Raw genomic sequence first — 20,586 nt, 5'->3', positions numbered from 1 at the left:
CACGCGCGAGAAGGATATCTGAGAAAGACGCGCCTCGGTCACATGGCGAATGCGTATGAAAGTTAACGCGAACTTGCAAAATCTCTTGCGCCGCTTGGATACGGCCTTCTCGTTGTCGTCGCCGATAACAACCAAGAGAGGAAAGCTGAGGAAAATCTCTGGTAGCTCTCGAGAGTTAATGACATAAGTGCATGGCGATGTATGCGGAAACAAGCGTTAAATCAGTCCTCGTTACCTTTCGTCGCTCCCGACTTCGGACCTACGCTTGGCTCCGGCTCCGAGCTGGCTTCCGGTTCGGATTTCGGCTCCGGCTTAGAACTAGGTTCTGGCTCGGACTTTGGTTCTGGTTCAGAGCTGGGCTCTGGCTCGGATTTTGGCTCCGGTTCAGAGCTGGGTTCGGGCTCGGATTTCGGTTCTGGTTCGGAGGTAGGTTCCGGCTCGGATTTTGGCTCCGGCTCAGAGCTCGGTTCCGGTCTCGAGCTCGGCTCTGGCTCGGAGCTTGGCTCTGGCTCGGAGCTTGGCTCTGGCTCGGAGCTTGGCTCTGGCTCGGAGCTTGGCTCTGGCTCGGAGCTTGGCTCTGGCTCGGAGCTTGGCTCTGGCTCGGAGCTTGGCTCTGGCTCGGAGCTCGGTTCTGGCTCGGACTTTGGTTCTGGCTTAGATATTGGCTCCGGCTCAGAGCTCGGTTCCGGTTCCGAGCTTGGTTCTGGCTCAGATATTGGCTCCGGCTCAGAGCTCGGTTCTGGCTCCGAGCTCGGCTCTGGCTCGGAGCTCGGTTCTGGCTCAGAAGTCGGCTCTGGCTCGGATTTCGGTTCTTGCTCGACGAGAATGCTGGACTCGACGACCGGTTTCCCTGTGCAACAAAGCATCGTACGTCGTGCCAGCTACCTACTTACAAGGGCCATCACCTCGTGCGTCGTGTCTCGAAGAGTGGACTTCGCTACGTTACACTACTGGAATTTCGGAGCAGGGCGGAGGAGGAGGGGAGCGAACTACATATCGATACTAAGTTCTTCAGCAAGCGAGCGACTTATCGGAGAGAGAGAGAGAGAGAGAGAGAGAGAGAGAGAGAGAGAGAGAGAGAGAGAGAGAGAGAGAGAGAGAGAGAGAGAGAGAGAGAGAGAGAGAGAGAGAGAGAGAGAGAGAGAGCTGTTCCATACATTAACATCATACATACCGTTCGCGGAGATCGGGGTCGGTTCCGGAGATCTTCGTCGGCGACCTGCATGAGCAAAATAATTATAAGAGCGTCTCGCTGGAGAGATCGGAAAGAAAATGCGACGAGACGCGTTTCATAAACGGCTTTTTTACTCTTCTAAACAGAGGAGTTCAGAATTTTTTTCAATATAATGTGAAAAAGAGAGAAGATAAAAGATTCCGACTCGAAGTTCTTAAGCATCCGAAAAAAGTAATGTTTATGATAAGCGCGTCATTGTTTGTGCATTATCATTCTCCTGCGACCGTAATTGCGAGCTCCTTGAACCTTGCGCGATCTCGATCGCAAACATAACGCGTCGGCATATGCATTAATGTGCCAACAATGGCGTGCAGGCGGCTATTTACCGTGCGCGTCGCAGTTGACGAGGAAAACACGCGAGGATGCGTCGCGTCGCAGAGGATGCGTTGCGTCGCAGAGGACACGTATTTTTCCTTTTCTTTTTTTATAAGAATAACAAGGACTCTTCGCAAACATTCTCGCGCGGAAATATCACGCCGCGCCGCGGCAACATTTTTCACCGACAACTCGGAGGGAGCTGCGTTTAGACACAATCAGTGTCTTAAACTTGCTTAGAGAGAGCAACCCGACCGCGATGCATCGCGGTGACAAATATTTAACGATCGCGCGGGATAAAACGCGGCAAAGATAAACAAGTGTGAAGCCGGGAGAGCCGATAAGAGTCGACGTGCGAGATGTAAATTCGCGAGACGCGAGCGCTTGATCTGTAAACGAGGCAATTCTGCCTTGCTCGTGCGTGACTTTTCGTATTTTTCCACCGAGGAAGCTCGGAATGGCGACCGAAAGAAGAGGAATTTTTTTCGCATTTGATTCCTTATCTCGTTTATAGATTAAGTGGTTCTCTCTCTCTCGTGCGATCTACTTATCTCATCGAATTGATTCTCGACTTTTTATCTCATCAACTCAATTGTTTTATTCATTCCCTCATCTTGTTAAATTCACTCGACTCATCTCATTTATTCTTAATCATCCGTATCAGCTCAAGGTGTGATCCTACTGAATTCATTTATCTTCCGCCGGTTTTTATTGGCTGTCTCATCCGCAGCTGATCCACATCCGAGAAAGAGGAGAGAGAGAGAGAGCCTCGGCAATTTATTTAGAAATTAACAAGTCTCACCTTGCTTCGTGCTGACTTGATAAGTTACGCTAGTCTGCACGGTGACGTCGACGTCCGGCCGCGACGTTAAACCGAACGCCGCGGTGTCCGCTTTGGCCGATCTCCTCTTCGCTCCCGATTTCTCGGCTTCCAAGCCAGGCTCAGCTCCTGGTTCCGGTTTCGGTTCCGCGTGGGGCTCCGCTTCCGGACTGGACGTCGACCTCGGCTCAGCCACTGGCTCGAGTTTCGGTTCCGGTTGTGGCAGCGGCTCGTCCTTCGGCCGGTCCTCGATCTTCGGGAAAGATCGGCAGGTTGGGCCCAGGTCACTGGGCCTCCATCCGATCGCGACCCACGTAGTCGAGTTAGCCACGAGGATACCCTCTAACTCCTTGCTTTCTTTCAGGATCCTCCAGTAGAATATGACGTCGTCGGAGAAGCGTTTCATCGTGTACGCGTCCAGGTCGACGTCGATGCTCTTCACCGGTGATCCTGCAAGCGGGCGGTAGTCGCAGCTACGGTTTCACCGTGAACTCGCAACGTCGCCTAAGGTAAGCCTATTGACACCTCCCCGCTCGTGCTCATTCGCTCGATTTGTATCTGTTAGCGTCCCTCTGACGCTGCTTATTAATTGCGCCTGCTCGTCGAGAAGAGAAGAAGGTGCTCGAGATTGACGGCTCGTTAATGCGACGAATGCCGGTCGTTATGTAACGAGAGTCGGTTTGCAGCAGGCATCGACCGAATCGAGCCATGAATCGCGTCGACTTTCAACGTATCGCGAATTCGGCGCATCGAATGATCCCGAACCGGTCGAGTCGGGTGTGCCGGTGTCTTCAGGCTAAGCCGCACCGACTCATTGGTCTCCACGTCAAGCGGCATCATTCTCACATCTCAAGCGTGAGAATTAGCCGAGGAACTCTTCGGTTGCTAAGCTGAATTATATCTCCCGGACGTGAGACTCAATGAGGGGGACTCTTCAGCCTAAAGCGAAGCGATGCAGAAGCCGCGACGCGGAATAAGCGCGAGCAAAAGGAGCAAGAGGGAAGCGTATCGAGTTGCCTGCCAGAGTGCACCCGAGGAAACATGTCGTTGAGGTGTCTCGAATTTCCTCGCGGGCGCGGGCAAGGAGAGCGCGCGCGGAGGAGCATAAAGCGGCCGCGCGGCGCGTTTGCTCCTTCCCTCTTTCTCCTTCCGCCCCGCTGAACGGACGAGAACGGCGTGTGTCCCAGAAGCGCGGCAAGTGTCGCCGGCGCGCGAGAAATTCGCGCTCGCCGCGGTGAAACTCACTCTTCGCGCAACCCGGGCCGAACCAACCGGTGTTGCAGTAGCACTGCTTGGTAGGCGCGGTCGTGCCGCCGTTGTCGACGCACGTGCCCTGAATACCACAGTCCGAGTCGTCCAGGCACTCCTCCTTAAATTCGCACCTCGTGCCGTGATAGAGGCGGTCGCATCGGCACCTGCTCAGCAGGTAACGCCCGTGACCGCTGCAGTCCTCGTGGTAGGCCTTCCTGTCGACGATCTGCCGGACCGTAGACAAATGTCTCAACAGTCACTCTCGCGCGTGGGCGCGGGGAGGGGGGAGGGGGAAGGAGGACGCGATTTGGAGGTTTTGCGATAGAAATACAGCTGTCGTTGGCCGTAATTCGCGCGTAACCGCCGACAGATTGGTGGTCTGGCGGACTGATCGGCGGGAAGTGAGCGGAAGTGAATAAGAGAGCTTGGAAGATTCAGCGCAGCGATGAGTGTAGAAAATTCCAAGCTCCACTTCTCTGTCCTTTTCACGCGTCATCCACGCGTGCGAAGAGAGGGAGAGAGACGCGACGATCCTCCCCGATATTCATATTCGAATGCGATCTTCGCGAGAACTTTATTTTCTTCGCGTAATTTCGCTTTGATCGCAACGTTCTCGCGACGTGGTGGTCTCTTCTATCCTCGTTGACATCGACTCGGTTTTGTATTTTCGATCGGCAAAAATTCACTTGTTTGTTTACTTGTTTATTCCCGATTGTCGTGAAAATAACGCTCTCTTTCTCTCCCTCTCTCTCTCTCTCTCTCTCTCTCTCTCTCTCTCTCTCTCTCTCTCTCTCTCTCTCTCTCTCTCTCTCTCTCTCTCTCTCTCTCTCTCTCTCTCTCTCTTTCTCCGACCACATCGGCCAGTTTTTTCCGAGAGAGAGAGAGAGAGAGAGAGATCGCGGGAAACTCACGTCGATGTCCGCGCAGGACCAAAATCTGTAGCTGGAGCCCCATTCCTCGGCCTCGCGCAGCAGTCTAATGGTGCAGTCGGTGCAGGTGAAATCCTGCGGCAGCTGCACGGCGTACCTCTGCGCGCTGCGAAAATCGAATATGTCAGGCTTATGATAATGAGGGGTCCCACGGAGAGAGACCGCGCACTTACGTAGCGTCATCTTCGACAAATTCGCTGTTCCGCGTGACGGGTGTCAGATCGATCAGAGGCCTGTCGAGCGCGTCCAAGATTTGAAGCCGAAAGCCCCCCTGAAAGATAACGGACGATAAGCTTATGTAAGCGCGTGGTAAAAGGCATCGATCTATTCGTAACGCGGCAAAAGGACAAGCCTCGCTTATTTTCCGTATTTTCCTAATTTTTAGCCGTTGTTTTTGTCGATTTGTCTCTTTTCGCGCGTGTCGCCGGTGTAGAAATTGTAGTTTGCAAAGCGATAATTAAACATTGAATGATTGAATTAATTAAATTTAATAATTAATGTTCAATAATATATATATATATATGTGTGTATATATATATATATATATAATTGGTATTTAACAACATGCATCTTTTAAAGAGATAATATTTCCCCGTGAAATCAATGGAGAATTAAAGTGAAAATTTTGCGAATGATTTACCATTTTATCACTTCGCGTCGAGAAATCACTTTCGCTCTCACGCGTTACAAACGAGTTTCCGCGTAAACGCGAAATTTATAGCTCCGCAGCGCGAGAGTTTCGCGATGAACAACGGCATCGTCGTCGGAACGAGGCGTCATCGCGCGGCCGAGCGATTTCGATTCCGGTCTCGAGCTGGATCGGTGCAAGTGGGTCCCGGCCGTTCGATTTCACGATTTTTTCCCCCGGTAACCCGACGAGCTGCAAGAAATCGTCGAGGCGATTCGTTCCGTCGCCGTCGTGATCGACCGCGCCATCCGCAATAAATCAACGGCGAGAGATTAAAAATTTCCCCGTTCTGAATTCACCGGCACGAATAATTGCCGTACAGTTACTCATCAAAACACACACGCACGCACACACCGTCTCACCCAAAAGGAGGAATCATTTTATTAATTGCGTACCAATTAACAGTCCCGTCGATATATAGTCGCGTCAATTTCATACGATTCAAGGATAACATTAAATCTCTCCCTCTCTCTCTCTCTCTCTCTCCCCTCCCCCTCCCGCTCTCTCGAGCGCCAAGACACTCGGACAGGTATTTATCTCTCCTCACGAGCGTGAATAATAATTCAAAGATGCGGATACCAACCGGATTCTGGCACGAATGTGTCCGTCGTCCACACGTCGCGTGATCGTGCAGCGAATAGCGGTACACATCGCGGACACGCTCGTACGCGCGTCATACGAGCGTGTCATACGCATATTTTTCGCGCGAGTGCTCGCGCGCGCTTCGCGCCGTTCGGCGATTCCCCGCGCTTGCGAAATTGCCGGCGGCGGCGGCCGCGCGCGCGCGCGAAATGAAGAAAACGGCGCCGGCGACGAGTCGCGGGAGTAAATGACGGGATAATGACGGCCGCCGGGCTAATGACCGCTCGTTCGGCCGATTGATATGCGCCAGCCGCGGCTTTGCGACACTGCCGTGGGACTCCTCATCGCGATCACGGCGGCCGCGTCAGCCCCCTCGAGAGGAAGACGGAGGGGGGAGGACGCACCGTTAGGAAAGCGCGCGGTGAGCTCATGCGATGCCGATGCAAGTTCATAAACGCTTGAATTGAGTAACATCCGCGTCCGTCCGTCCGTCCGTCCGTCCGTCCGCTTGTTCGTCCTGCTGTTCGTCCGTAGGCGGGAGTAGCGCGCGGATTATCGCGAGGCGATATCTGCGATTAACCGCCGCCGTGAGCTATTGTAACTTCATCGCGCTCACGCAACACCGGCGATCCCGATTCCGTTCATTAGCGATTTTTACGGAGGACGCCCACCCTCCTCAGCCTCGACACGCTCGCGCCGCGAACGGAGAATCGTTGCGAGCGAGGAGCCTCGCTTTTCCGCTGACACATCCTGGAGAGCCTGTCTCTCAATTCATTCACCCGTCTCATCTGCTCGCGCATTTATCACCATCAGGGTCAGGTGGAAAAATCAGACGATTTTCGTCGCGTCCTTCGCTGCAGCGTTCGATGGCCGCCGAGAAAGACGCCGGACGGAGCGGAACGGCGCGGCGCGCTCCTCTCGAGAGGGCCGCGACGGAGAAAGGGAAGAGCGGACGGCCGCAACGACTTGGTACCGCTTCGCACGACTTGGTACACACCTGCAACGCAATGTTATTGTCGAATTTTTCTCGCGCCGAGCCGCGGACATTTTCGAGCCGAGCTCGGGTTCGCGCGCCGCCGCGCCGCGCCGCGCCGCGCCGTGCGCAGGATTTTAACGACGCCGTCGTAACGTGACTCGCGCGAATGTTTATTGCGCCGTTTCTTTCATCGCGCGGAACATTAACTGCGAGCGAGCGAGTTGGACTCGACCGCTGAGATCTGCCTGCCTCCTAAAGAGGATCACGCGTGTCTAAGAGGAATTTCCACTCGCGACGTATTAACGGCAACGGTGATTCGCTTTCTTTTTCTCTCTCTTATACGAAATCCGGGTGTGCGTTGACGTTGAGGAAAGACCGACCGGCGCTTTTATGCAATTTTTACGGTCGCCCAACGGTATCGTCCGGGTGAGCAGATTGGTGAACATCCAGGTCTCCTGTGAGACGCGTCTTCTCTTCTTAAGGAATTTCAGTGCGAGATTAGTGCATGTGTCGTGTTATATTTAATTAGTGAATATCGCCGGGATTATATTTCTTCCCTTAGCATGTGGATCAAAGAGTTTCTGATCTCGTGAATGGACAATAATCGTAACTTGAGCTGGGCGGTGGAGATTTTACCATCAATGTCCAGCTGGCCACGTCTGATGTTCGGAATATTCAGATTACTCATGCAATATTCCTCATCATCCATTGATATATATATTTGTCAAAACATACATTTTTACGGGCTACACTTTCAGTTCTTTCCGGAGGGATCTATCCAGATCTTCCAGTGACATTGCAACATTGACAATCTGCGATGGTACATTGACGTCGTTAGTCACGCACGCAGTGCGATCACGCTTTGCTTCGCGCAGTCGATCTCCCTCCTTCTTCACTTTTTAATTGCCAAGTGGTTCCCTCATACACCTCTCTGTAATCCCTCTGTTTCTCATCGACCTTCCATCAGAGACCACTGCGGCCATAAATCGTTCATACCGGCATCAACGTGGAACTTTCCGAGTCACTCTCCAGCAGAAGCTGACTTGCGTCGCTCCGAGAGAGCAATTAACGACGTTTGCGGCTTGGTCCCGCATTGTGACTGGCTTCGAAACATAGCAAAGCCCTGCGCCGAGTCGCAGCCGGAGCTATCCGAAGCCCAGGCGCTTACGTTAATCCCGATGAAGTCGCAATGAGAGGCTCGCCAAGGCCCGAGGTCAATCTCAAATTAACCGATGCATTGTCCACTTGTCCAGACATCGCACGCTTTAACGCGCTCTCAAGAACGCGGGATAATCCCGCGTCGATCCGACAGATCCCGGAATCCGAGCTCGCTCGCCACGGCAGCGCTTCAGGATCGCGGCGCGTTGCGCATGAGAAGACGACCGAGAGAGCACCGCTCTAGCCTGGCCTCGCGAGCGTAAGCCAGGTAAGAGCCGCGGCTTTTGCACGTTAGCCGAAGGCGAGACGACGACGCCTTCGTGCTCGCGAGCGATCGTCATCGGCGACGTTCGAGTTACGGTACCCGGCATACCGATCTGTTCCGCCGCGGCTCAAGCGTCACGTCGACGTACGCGAGCCTGCCCAGCTCTGCCTGCCTGCCTGCCTGCCTGCTGTCTTCTACACCGCCTCTATTCGGCCTACTCGTAGGCCGCATACCTACGAGAGACCACGCTCTCGTGAATAATTCAGCGCGCGTCACCTTGAGCGACTAGCGCGCGCGTAGGCAGGGGGACAGAGAGAGAGAGAGAGAGAGAGAGAGAGAGCCTCCTGGGCTGTGCTCTTTTCCTTTCGCAGCCACCACGTGCGGACAAATTCGTAATGTCTTGCGGACGGCGTGGAGTGCCCCGCGTACTCGTTGAATACGAACGACCGGCGGCGATTACCGTCGAGGACGCCTGCGCTCGTCGCGACGAGAACGAGCCGCGTTTTCCCGTCCGTCTCCTCTCCGTCTCTTTTCCCGTCCCGTCTCGTTTCTCTCTCGTGTGCGTGAACAATGGGGAATTGATTATTGTTATCATGGTCCGATTTTCGCTCGCCGCGCGCTATCGAAACTGATGACGCGGATGACGAGAGGAATAATGAGGAGCGAAATCACGAGGGCAATGAAAGGAGCAACAAATATGGCCAATTATCGAGAATTATGATGAGAAAACATCATCGGAGGTTTACGATCTTCTAAGCTCTTGATAGCGGCCGATTGATGACGCGTGATCCGAGCGGCGTGCTAATGCCTTCCGCGAAGGCCCGTAAACGCCTCTCATTTCTCTCTCTCTCTCTCTCTCTCTCTCTCTCTCTCTCTCTCTCTCTCCTTGTCCCTTTCTCCCCTTCCTCGGATTTTAATAAAGAATCGCCGTGCGTCGTTTACGATCCTGTAATTTTTCCATGGCACGTCATTTCCCGGCGATCCTCGACGCCGCGCGCTCGCGCCGATAACGCCTTCCGCGAGAGCGCTCGTAAAGCCCTCTTTGCCTCTCTTGCTCGTCCTCGGTCGATCGGAGAAACTGTAAAAATCGCTCTCGACAGAGTTACGTTGCGCCGGGCCAACATTCAGCGCATGGTCCTGTGAGGTTTCGATAACGCGCGTGCGACTGTCTCGTTAATCTTCAACGCTTCGCGCGCCGATAATGCTTTCTCCCATAGACCCGTAAAGCTTTCTCCTTCGGCCGCGCGCGCGGGCTTCGCAGGAGTCTCTCGCGGCGGTTCAATAAGAACTGGCGCGCGGATTTGAATCTAAATTTCATCGCAATCCGGAGGGGCGATCACGTGGAGTCTAATTTTAACGCGCGCGCGCACGCCGACGCTCGTCGTCGCGACTCGCCGCGGGCGCGCAGGAAGAGTTAATTACCGCAGGATAGGCTGAATCAGAATGCACCGGCGCCGCGCGGAGAGCCGCGCGAAGAATGCCCCATTACGTCGGAAGCGTTTGCGGGGCGAGGAGGCGAGGACGTGGCCGGGAAGTACAGCTCCGGTGAAAGCAGCCTCGAGCCGCGAAATAATCAAACGCACGGCACGATTTTATCGTTTGCCCCGCTCCCTCCCCTGCGTAACGCGTCGGTCGCCAAAGCGACTTTTTAGGCGGCCCGAGAATTTGAAATGTGTAACGCGCGCGCGCGCGCGCGAGAAATTGACGCCGACGCCGACGCCGACGGCGCGGCGTCGGCGGCAACGGCGTTTTGTTTTCCTTTCTCCGCGCGGACACGTCGCGGCTGTGCGAGTGATAATTTGCGCGTTGTTCACTGAGGTACAGCTTCTCCTTCTTCCTTCTCCTTGCTACGCGACAGCGGCTTATCGGGAATGACTGGCGAGTCGCGCGCGCGCGCTAAAAATGTCAGTAACTGGAATTACAGGAACTGCGGGGCTGCGGGGTGGACGAAGTGAATGAATCCAAAGCGGCCGCTGTTCAAAAATTATTTAAAATGCAAGAAATTGATTATTTATTACGCAGTGCATAAAATATGCTCCAACGTGTCTCGAGTCTACGCTGGACATGAGGAAGCATCGTTTTATAAAGTTTAGGTGAACGTAACGAATCAACTGATAGCTGAGAACCGAGAAGTGAGCGCGCGAGTTGTACGTAACGTAATTTACGGAAGAAAAAGAAACGTCGTTCTTTAAACTCCGCGCCGCGTCGCGGAGCGAATGAAGCGAGCGAGTTGTCGTTCGACGTGCGCGTCGGGGAAAAATCATTCTGGCGAGAGAAGCGCGTCTTCGATATTCGAGGAGAGCTCCGTCGCGATCATTGACTCCGCAAACGCTGAGAATTTTCTCGAAGCGTCTTCCTCTTCTCTTCTCCTTCCGTTCCGCTGCCGACTGAATTCCGGCGAGCTTTTTATCTAAATTTCCTCGTCGCGGTATTACGCTTGTTTGCACGTCTGATATTTCGTGCCGGCCGAATATTCAAGACCGCGCAACCGCGTCTTTGCTCGCTCCTCAACGCCGGGTTATTACGGATTGCGTTTCCTTCTTTGCCTTTTTATCTCACCGCCGAGCCAATTCATCCGGCGACTTTTCATCCAAATTGATTCTTTACGGTATCACGCTCGTTTGCGCCTCTGGTATTTCGTCGTGTCCGAAAAACCGACGAATATTTGTTCGTTCCTTAATGCCGGGATATTACGGGATAATGCCGGGAGCGTTTTCTTCTGTTTCCCGTTGGCGTTGCTCCGCCGCCGCGAGTTAAGCGAGAAGCACACACTTTTGCATAAAGGCATAATACACAACAGAATAAGATAAGAAAATGAACCAATCGGAGTCTTTGATTTTCAGCATGGCGATAGAAACAAAGATTCTAATCGGTTGATTCCTTTGCGCATTGTGTATTATGCCTTTATGCAAGAGTGTGTGCTTCCCGCTTTATGGCCATCGCACACAAAATACATATGTATAATATAACTGCGTATACGTAGCATAAGGCCATCTTGACAAATGAGCATTTAATATAGAGTAGCCATATTGATTTACATAACATAGCATAAATATAAGCATAACATGTGCATGGCAAACGAAAAATTCCGTAAGAACGAAATTTCGATGCATTGAGTCTGCGCACATCCAATCGAATGCCAGATATATTACTGCAAAATACATATAATCGTCCATGTCCATTATTATTGACGATATTAAGCAAAATCTCTTGGCAACTTCTCCTGGCTACTCACAAATTTCAAATTCGACATATATCATTAATATTTAGGTTAGAAGTCTATCCTTGAATAATACTTATTGTCCCTCAGTTCTCATTGCTCAGGCTTTATGCCCATTTCTGTATTCTGTTGTACGGGCAAAAGCACAGGCTTTTGCATAACACATAATACACAACGCATAAGAGAATAAACCAATTAGTTTCCTTCATTTCCCTCCTCAGGACAGAAATGAAGAACTCTGACTCTTGTTGATTCTCTTATGCGTTATGCAGAAGTCTGTGCTTATGTTATGTTTTGTTATGTTGGCTTCCATGCATTTCGTGCGCAATGGCCTTTAATTCCGACTGATCTGATCTCGCTTACGGTATTATGATCGGTGTTTCGCATAAAAAACCGGACATTTGTAGTCGCGAGCGCTCCTTCGTACGCTCCGATGCGCGGACCTTGCGGAGCGGCTTTCCGACGCACGTGAGGTGCGAGTCTCGCGTTCCCTCGCGTTCCCTCGCGGCCGAGGGAACGGAGGAGAAGGTTCAAAGGACTCGCGCGCGGCAGTGTCTTACTCACCCTGTGGGGGTAGGCGAGGTGCCACGTGACGTTGAAATTGCTTCCTGCCAGTAAGGACGTCTTGACGCTGCCTGCAAAAATCAAGCCAAAGCGGAATATCAAAATCAGAGTGTGACCGAACGAAACACTCGGCTCGGTGTGTTTTCGCGAGCGTAAAGTCGGACAATGATAAATCGCTCGGTTCCGCTCGGTCGCCGATTAATCTCGCGAAAATTCGCCGCCGTTCGGGGGGATTCCTGGCCTCGTCCGGCTTGCTTGCTCGCTCGTCGCGACAACCCGCCGCCCCGGAGGTCGCGTGTCTCTCCACAACGTCGCGGCAATGCTGCGAGTCGCTAATTTCTGCCGCGAGGCATCCGCCGTCTATTAATTACTCGGCCTGCCGTTAAGCGCGCTTTCGATACGCGCGCGGATGAGAGCGGAACCTTGACTGAAGTCGCAATAACGGTAGACGGTGGCGAGTCCGAGGTCAGAAATCGCGCGATGCGCAACATCCGCGCAACGTTCGGCATATTGTTGTTAATTAGCGAAAGAGATACTGTTGTATCTCCGCGGCAATCTCGCGGAGGACATTATTAAAGGATGAGGCTGGACTCGAGCGAGGATCCGTCGATCCTCCTTTCCTTTTCTTTCCTCCAATAGGAATGATCGAGATGCGACGCGTGTTCTTCTTTCCATAACATTATTGCGATATATCGTATAATTATGTGATTAATTAACTTTCTCATTTTCCACTCTTCCTGTGCAGGAATTATTCCAGATTGCGTGTGTAGTAATTCATTTTTGGCAACTCCTCCCTCTCTCTCTCTCTCTCTCTCTCTCTCTCTCTCTCTCTCTCTCTCTCTCTCTCTCTCGTTCGCTCGCGCCGAGCGCGAGTCCGCCAAGTTTGCGCACTAATTTCGTATAAATGCAAATAACCGATTACCCGGCGGTGTTTTTAATCAACCTTTCCGAGGAGTATCGCCAGCTTCCGCTTCCCCGAGCGTCTCCGGAAGGAAAGCGGCGCTTCTCTCTCCCGCTGGCCGAGCGGAGCCGTCGAGCGGCTCGATTAAATTACCATCGCGGAAAGAAAAACTGATCGCCGCGGTTGTGCACGCGTGCCTCGCGCCGCCGCCGCCGCCGGCATGCGTTCTCCACGTAATCGCGCGGCCAACCGAGTCAAACTTTGGCCGGGCTATTAAGTTCCAGTCCATTTCCGAGCTGAGCGACGAAACTCGAATGCGAGACCGCGGCGACGTCGCCGCGAGGAGCTGTGAGAAAACGCTCGCGGAAATTCGCAGCCACGGCGGCAATTCCTCATTGGAGCGGGCGATTGTCCTGGCTGAGAGAGAGAAAGAGAGAGAGAGAGAGAGAGAGAGAGAGAGAGAGAGAGAGATCGCCGTCTGTCCAGCGGGAATTATCGCAATGCCGAGAGGGAATCACTCCCCACCGAGAACGGCTTCTCGCGCAAATACACGCGCGTTCTCTTCGCCATCGGGAATTTTCGATTAATTATCGATGTTAACACAAGAGCCGGCCAGCCAAACGCGGCCTTTTTTACGAATCCCAATCGCTCGGCTGCGAAATAGCGAAAAGGCCGCGAAAAGGCCGCGAAGCAACGTACCCTGATACTTCCAATTACTAATGACAGCATTGCGGAAGTAAACGCGTCGCTGACGCAACAAACGTGCGCGCGTTTTTAACTGCGACTTTTTCGCAATCCCGCGTGAGAAAACGCAGCGCGCGCCCGCGGGAATTAATCGCCGCGCCGACGACGATGACGAGGACGCAAATGAGCGCCGCGATGCGCGGAAGAAGTCTACACGGACGTTCCTTTTGATGAACTGACGAATAATTCGCGTTACCTCCGCCCGCCAGCGTAATGACAGGTCTCTCTCTCTCTCTCTCTCTCTCTCTCTCTCTCTCTCTCTCTCTCTCTCTCTCTCTCTCTCTCTCTCTCTCACGGACTCTCTATCTTTCTCTTTCTCCCTGCATCTCACTGCATCTGTTGCACAACTTCACGGTGCCATCTACGGTGTGGTCTTAATTATGCTTTCGCAAGAAAAAATGACTCGAGGGGGAGGGGCGGAGAGACAGCGACACCGAACAAGGTAATTGTAACAACAACCATCTCGTGCCCCACGCAGTGAGCAATAATGTGAAAACGTCAAACGTGCACTCGCGACTTTTTCCGACCGTCGACTTTCCGGCTGGTTGGCTTCGCCGCTAGATCGGCGATCATGAAGAAAAGATGTCGGTGAAGAAAAAGAGAAAAATGGCTGGAATGGTTATGTTATGGCGATATTTTTTAAGACGCGTGTTGCGCACCGTGGAAATATCCAGACCCGCTTCGTGCGCCCCGCGGCGCACTTTCTCGAAACACGCAAGCAGGGGAGGGGAGACAACGAAGGTACGAAGAATGGACTGTCAACACGTCATGAGCGTCACACGTATGATTCAGGTTGATCATTTCAATTATTACATTCGCTTGCATTCGCCGGCTCGTCTCATTGGCTGGCTGTGTATTTAATTTTTTCTACGCAGTTGATTATCAGACGACTTTGTATTAGGGCTTTCAGCTGTGTACAATCTAATAATTAAGTTAATAATAATTAAATTAATATGTAACCGTATGTAATAGGCACGTGTTTTCTTCAACGCACAACGTGCGTGAGTATATTTTGCGCGTAAATTGCTGACGCCATGACGGTCGACGGTGTTAATTGAGTTGCAAAATCAGGCGACCCCGATGGATGCGCGACGCTGCGCTCGCCCGTATCCTTACGTCACTTACTTTCAACAACGTAAATGCGAAAGAAAACAGTATTTGCGGCGTCGATTATTGCGCATCTAAGATTTCCACTCATCTTTTCAGAGAGAGAGAGAGAGAGAGAGAGAGAGAGAGAGAGAAAGAGGAGAGAAGAGAGAGGACGCAGCCTGGAGATGGAGATTCTACCCTCCGCGCGTTTCCAGCTTTTTTCCGAGCGACCTCCCGGACGGATGCGGCCCTGGTGGTATCGGTGGTTGCGGCTACGCGTAAAACGTAGAAGGTAATGCCCGAGTACCGAGAGAGGTTCGTGCTCCCTTCATGCAAGTCGGTGAAAGTCGCTTCGAATCGGACCGACTTGGCGGCGGCGGGTTATCCCCACCGGCTGGGAGATCGAGCGTTCGCGTTAATGTCGTTTTCCCATAGAACCTGTGCCCCCCCCTCCCCCTGCTCACCCCATCCCAACCGCTCTTCAACCCCTCTCTCTCTCTCTCTCTCTATCTATCTATCTATCTATCTATCTATCTATCTATCTATCTTTCTTTCTCTCCCTTTACGGCGCACCTCCGGAGGAGCTCCTCCGAGAGCGACTCTCCGCGAAAATTCTTCGCGCGTTTCCGGAGAACGCAACGCGGCACGAGCTATCGACAGGTTCAGCGCGTGTCTGTGCGCCTTCTGTGCGTCCCTTCTCTGTGCTACCAGCTTCCACGCGCTTCCGGCATTCCAGCGAAGGCTGCTGAGCGCGCTTTCGGGTTCTCGCGGGATAAGCTCTCGGGGCTAATTAACTCGCGCGCACGATGTTCATTACGGCCCATCGTTTAGCGATAATTAACGTTGATCCTCTTTTCATAACGGTGCGTTCGGTACGCTGCCTACCGTCGATGGATATCGCGCGGTAGTTTTCACATTCCATTCGGCGGCCGGCGGCGTGCGTGTGTATTTCGGAACCACGAGGGAGAAAGTATTCCGGGCTTCTCTCTCTCTCTCTCTCTCTCTCTCTCTATCGAGCGAGACTCGGATCTCTTTTTTACCGATATAAATTGATATCTGATTTGATGTTACGTAAGCGCGAATCACAGCGCTCCCTGATATTCGAGGCACGAGGTGCCTCGCGGCTGTAATTTTCGTGGACGGATTAACATTTAGATTTATGATTTTTCTTGTCGAGCGCCGCATTACTCCGTAAGAGAGGCTGGATATTCCGGTAATTCGTCTCTCCCGTTCTCCGTAACGCGATCTCTAAATTATATCCCTAACCGTTCATCACATACAGTTAAATATTCACTTATTATTTTAACGCGGATATTTAAAAATATATAAACACGAATGAAAACTTCCAAACACAAAGATGAATTGAAGTCCGCGAAATTCGAGTCTCGTCCGAGGAAGATGAAGAAGACCACCCCCCCGCCCCCCGGTCGAGCATCTATCGCGCGATCGCGATCTCCGGCAGGATCAGGACACTTACCTCGGGGCATGCCGCACGGCGGCGGAGTCCTGGCGTTGTCCAGGAAGTCCAGGTCGTACTGCCTCGCCCGCGGGAACGTGAGCGCCACATGAGCGCGCGTCGTTCTCCAGGACAGCGTCGTCAGCAACAGCAGCAGCAGCAGCGCGAAGGACGACGCGAGCGTCGGTCGAACCGCTCGTCGCATCGACATCCTTCTTCCGCGGGCGCGTTCCTCCACGATAAGAGCCAGGCAGTCTCGGAAAGAAAGGACGACGTCCCTCAGCACGCGCTTCCGCCTTTTCCACCGCCGCTGCTTTTTCCTCTCGCGCTCCTGAAGCCCTCCTGCTGAGTCCTCCTGCCGTCGCCCGGCATGGGCGTCCACTCGCTCCGCGCCGCGGCCGATCTGAAAGTCGATCGAGCGATGAACTTTGTTATTTACGGCGGCCGATCCTCGATCTCGAGCGCCGCTCACGGCCCCGCGCGTGTTTTCCTCTCGAAGGATCGCTGCGCGGTGCGTTCCTCGTGTCAAACCGGAGTAAAACTCGCTCCCCTCCCCCCCCCCTCCGGCGTGAAATTCGTGCTGCGAGGACGAGTCGACGAAAGGCGATTACGAGGGGTGATTGAGGGGTCTGGATGGAGAATAATGAAGGAATAAGTGTTCCTCGCCGATTCTCAGCGGCTTGGAATAGAACGATGAAAGGGAAAAGAGTTTATCTTCGTGCAGCCTTTCGGACGTACTTTGGCGCACGTTTCGGGACGTTTTGGGCTTTCCTCCGCGGGAAGTCAGGACAGAAGCAGAATTGCCGAATGGGCGAATGTTTCGGGGACACACGTTATTACGGCGCGAAGCGCTTTTGTGATATTCGATGCTCTTTGTAGTCTGATAGATCTTTGATATGCGGGACTGCTGACGTGAGACTTAACAACTTGATATCTCTGCGCGATATCAATTTTTATCGTCCCGAACTCGGATTTCATAGATCCCAAGGGCCCCTCAATCTGCGTCAAGACTCACCCTCCGTCATCCCTCTTGAAGGCGGGGTAGTTTAAAGTTTCAAATCGGTAAACTTTAACAGACGCGATGACGTCGCTATCGATCTGACCTTCTTTAGCGTCGCTTCTCGAGACAGAAATATATTTGCTCCGTGATTCACGGACAATTCGCGGGGAAATTCCGGTTAAAAGAATACGCGCGTTATGCGCGCGAAGCGAAAGTGTGCGTCGGAGCTCTCCGACGACCCAGTTGTTGAACTTCTTACGCGAGCTTCCATCCTCTACATCATTTGTCGACGCTTCTCAAACTTTATTTCTCCTCTCGCAAAACGGTTCTACGGGATTGCTTCACTCTCGTCTCGCACACGCTTCAATTACGGCGACTCTCTCGATCGCATAATCTTCCCTTAGAAGCGCGGAACGCTGAGAGCAGCGAAAGTTTCTATTCTTCTCACGGCGAGAGATGAAAAGTGGGAATTTTCGCGTGGGAATCCGCCGAAATTTCGCGGCCGAAGACCGGCGTTTTCGCCGCGCGGACGTGAGAGAGAGAGAGAGAGAGTGCCGTCGTCGCACGTGGTCCTCCCTGGGAGGACCCGAGATTCTCGCGAAAGGACGAAGGGTGAAAACCGATGGATGAAAATAATCGCCTGCAGTCGCACGATCGGCTGTATCTGAGCGCGTTAATCGGCGGGGGAGCGCGGGGGAGCGCGTGGGAAATGCCGTGTGCGAAGGAGGAGGAGAATTTCCTCGCCTCGTGCGGGGAAATTCTCCTCTACGGGAAGAAGTCGCGCGGCGGAGTGCTGTAACCTTGCGGTAACTCCGCTTGACTCGCACTTGCGCAACGCGCCTCCACCTGCGACATTTAACGCGTTAATTCGCGGAGAGTTGCATCCGTCGCTGTTATCCCCGGATAAAGGAAGGCTGCGACGAGCGGTTCTCGTCGCTCGTCGCTCAGATGTCCTTCCCCGGTGAAATCGGGTCTCAGACGTGCAAAAGCGGCGGAGAATAAGAACAAAACAGTCGAGTGTATTTTTTCCGGGAAAACCGACATTTTCCTCTCCGTGTTTCATTCTTTTTTCTCCTTCCCACTTTTTTTCCCACCAATTTTTGTCCCCCACTTTTTGATTTTGATTTTTTCTTATTTTATTTCGTTAACCCCTTCACTGTTAGTGGGGAAGTATACTTTTCACCTCTTCTTGCGTTCAATTTTGCGTTGGAAATCACATAATTTTGAAGGACTAATCGGGGATTTGTTTTCCACATATAACTGAATAGTTGTTCAACATACTCCAATAGGTTTTTATACCCAATTATTTATTTGTGATTACTTATAACAAATTAAAGTTGAAAAAAATGCTTCTCTTAGGGAAAAATCGATCCCTCGGAGAGTATTGAATGTAGAGGTCTGAAATTTTCACCAAATATTTTTCCGATGTTGTACAAAAACACATATACTTTTTTCAGTATTTTTTTAGCAGGTTAGATTTTTTTTTATAAACAAATATTTCTACAAAAACGGCCGAAATCTGACTTATTAATTCTATTTTCCTAGTTTTTTTTCATTCTCTGTATCTCCATCTCTTATCCATACTATCAATATTATTTTACTCAAATATGAATGCTTAATCTCTAGTAAGCATAAATATGCAGTATTGAACATTTTCCCACATAAATTTTTTCCAGCTCGATCGAATTCCATCGTCTAGAATCATATGTTCTTATTACGACCTGGTCATTACTTAATAATAATTGGAATTTTCATTAAATTTGTACATCATGATCGCCGTATTAGTCCGCCATTTTGAATTTCGCAAATCTGACTTTAGATTCGTAATCAGCGACCCGAAAAGCGTAGGGCTGCCAAATATTTTAATAATTTTCTCAAGGAAAGTCAATTCAGCGGTGAAAGGGTTAACTAACGTAACAATTCACCGATGTATTCGCGTCCACGCGCACACACACGTTCGCCAACGCTAATTTATTAATATATTATCGTCGCCGATGCTCTCCGGCGCGTCCGTTAATCGCCGGTGACGTGCATCGACATATCGGACGCGGGAACGTAATAATTGCAGAATAAACACGTAACGGGTCTTCAGAAGAAGAGCCTGACGTACTCGCTCGGCGAGACGGTACAGGCGGGTGGATGGGTGGAGGAGAAGGCAGACGAGGAGGAGGAGGAGGAGGAGGAGAGAAGAGCGGTGTACTTTTCCTCGGCCTGTTATCGATCCCCGCGATCGTAACCGGCGCGAATGCGAGCCGCGGATCTCGCGGATCGCATAATTCGAAGGATACCGCGTCTGATGCGCGACCTCCTTGCCACCTCCGCGTCGTTTCCGTCGGCGGGGTAGAAGGACAACGTGGAAAGGAGCGCTCGCGCAGCGAGCGGCCCTTCCTCGCGGATAAGCGAAGGGGAGAAGAGAGACTCGCAGTGCGACTCGCATCGCACGAAAAGTGTCGCACAATAAGATTATGAAATATCGCGGTGCACGAGTCGTCCTTTTTTGCCCTCCCCCCCCTCTCTCTCTCTCTCTCCTCTCTCTTCCTTCTTTCGTTTTTGTCATCGATTCACGGCGCTTTTTGCGAGAAGCAGCGCATCGCGTCATCTTCGAACGGACGCGATGACTGGCACGAATTTTGCTGGTTACGCTCTTCCGAATCTTCTGAATGGAGAGAATTCTCCGATTATGGAGGCACGGCCGAGAGCCTTTATTATTGACCGAGCCTTTTCACCGGGAATCTTTCCTCCGAATTTTCTCGAAATCGCAGGATAATACGGGGCGATTTCACGCTTGCGATCTTCCGGAGAAATCCGCTCGGAAGAATCTCGCGGGGAATAATGTCGATTAAAGCCGTGCAGCAGGCAGCAGTGTTGCGCGATCAATCGAGACCAAAGCGAATCAATGAGCGATATTGTTCAGTCGTCACGTGTGTAATCCTGATTGTTTTAGTCGACTAACCGAGCTAACTGGCGTAACTGCAACGATCATTACGTCTGCAATCACAATTTAATTTCGCTCATTTCGGTGGACCGAAATTTATCGACCGACTAATTAGCCAACGTTGCGCTACGGAGACAGGCCGTTCCACACCGTGTGGACCGTAATAAGACCGAGAGCGCAACGGAAAAGAGAAAAAGAAGGAGGAACAGGGGGAGGAATTTAAGTTTCCGATCACGGAACGAGGAGCAACGGAGATCCAATTTCGTAACGCGAATTCCTACGGACTCACTTATTTCTTGCGCGCGCGCGCGGTTACAAGCGCGCTGCACTTTCCATCGCGTGTATTATTTAGCGTGCATGGCGCGCTCATGAGTCATCGGAGCCAAGACACCGGCGCGGCGGAGGAACGTGCGTGTGTCCGGATCGGCGGCGAACAATGGGCGCGCGCTGCAGCCGCAG

The 20,586-nt window shown here is 52.1% G+C and overlaps 1 protein-coding gene and 1 long non-coding RNA gene across 6 annotated transcripts in view; one reads left to right on the top strand and one right to left on the bottom strand.

Annotated features, from left to right (window-relative positions):
• LOC112589988 (uncharacterized) overlaps nt 1-20,586 on the top strand; it is a 56,033-nt gene that overhangs the window by 5,750 nt on the left and 29,697 nt on the right. The window contains exons 2-3 of one of the 3 annotated variants that reach the window (XR_003113911.1): nt 2,734-2,878; nt 8,531-9,582. This is a non-coding gene — a long non-coding RNA (uncharacterized LOC112589988). Of the gene's footprint in view, nt 1-2,733; nt 2,879-4,495; nt 4,516-8,530; nt 9,583-20,586 lie in introns of those variants that run through there. The other 2 variants (XR_003113910.1, XR_003113909.1) reach the window with 2 other exon arrangements.
• nahoda (DOMON-like domain-containing protein nahoda) overlaps nt 1-20,586 on the bottom strand; it is a 36,312-nt gene that overhangs the window by 9,152 nt on the left and 6,574 nt on the right. For 2 of the 3 annotated variants that reach the window (XM_019843782.2, XM_019843781.2), the window contains exons 2-9: nt 16,214-16,595; nt 12,003-12,073; nt 4,723-4,820; nt 4,532-4,655; nt 3,615-3,846; nt 2,352-2,819; nt 1,175-1,219; nt 236-850 (exon numbers count right to left, since the gene is read on the bottom strand). In XM_019843782.2, the coding sequence (XP_019699341.2) occupies nt 236-850; nt 1,175-1,219; nt 2,352-2,819; nt 3,615-3,846; nt 4,532-4,655; nt 4,723-4,820; nt 12,003-12,073; nt 16,214-16,403 (1,843 nt within the window). In that variant the 5' untranslated portion in view covers nt 16,404-16,595. The remainder of the gene's footprint in view (nt 1-235; nt 851-1,174; nt 1,220-2,351; nt 2,820-3,614; nt 3,847-4,531; nt 4,656-4,722; nt 4,821-12,002; nt 12,074-16,213; nt 16,596-20,586) is intronic. The other variant, XM_025305254.1, reaches the window with a different exon arrangement.

The sequence above is a fragment of the Harpegnathos saltator genome, unplaced genomic scaffold, assembly GCF_003227715.2.
Source record: "Harpegnathos saltator strain DR-91 unplaced genomic scaffold, Hsal_v8.6 scaffold684, whole genome shotgun sequence".
Classification (NCBI taxonomy): domain Eukaryota; kingdom Metazoa; phylum Arthropoda; class Insecta; order Hymenoptera; family Formicidae; genus Harpegnathos; species Harpegnathos saltator.
This window is presented reverse-complemented; position numbering and strand designations above follow the sequence as displayed.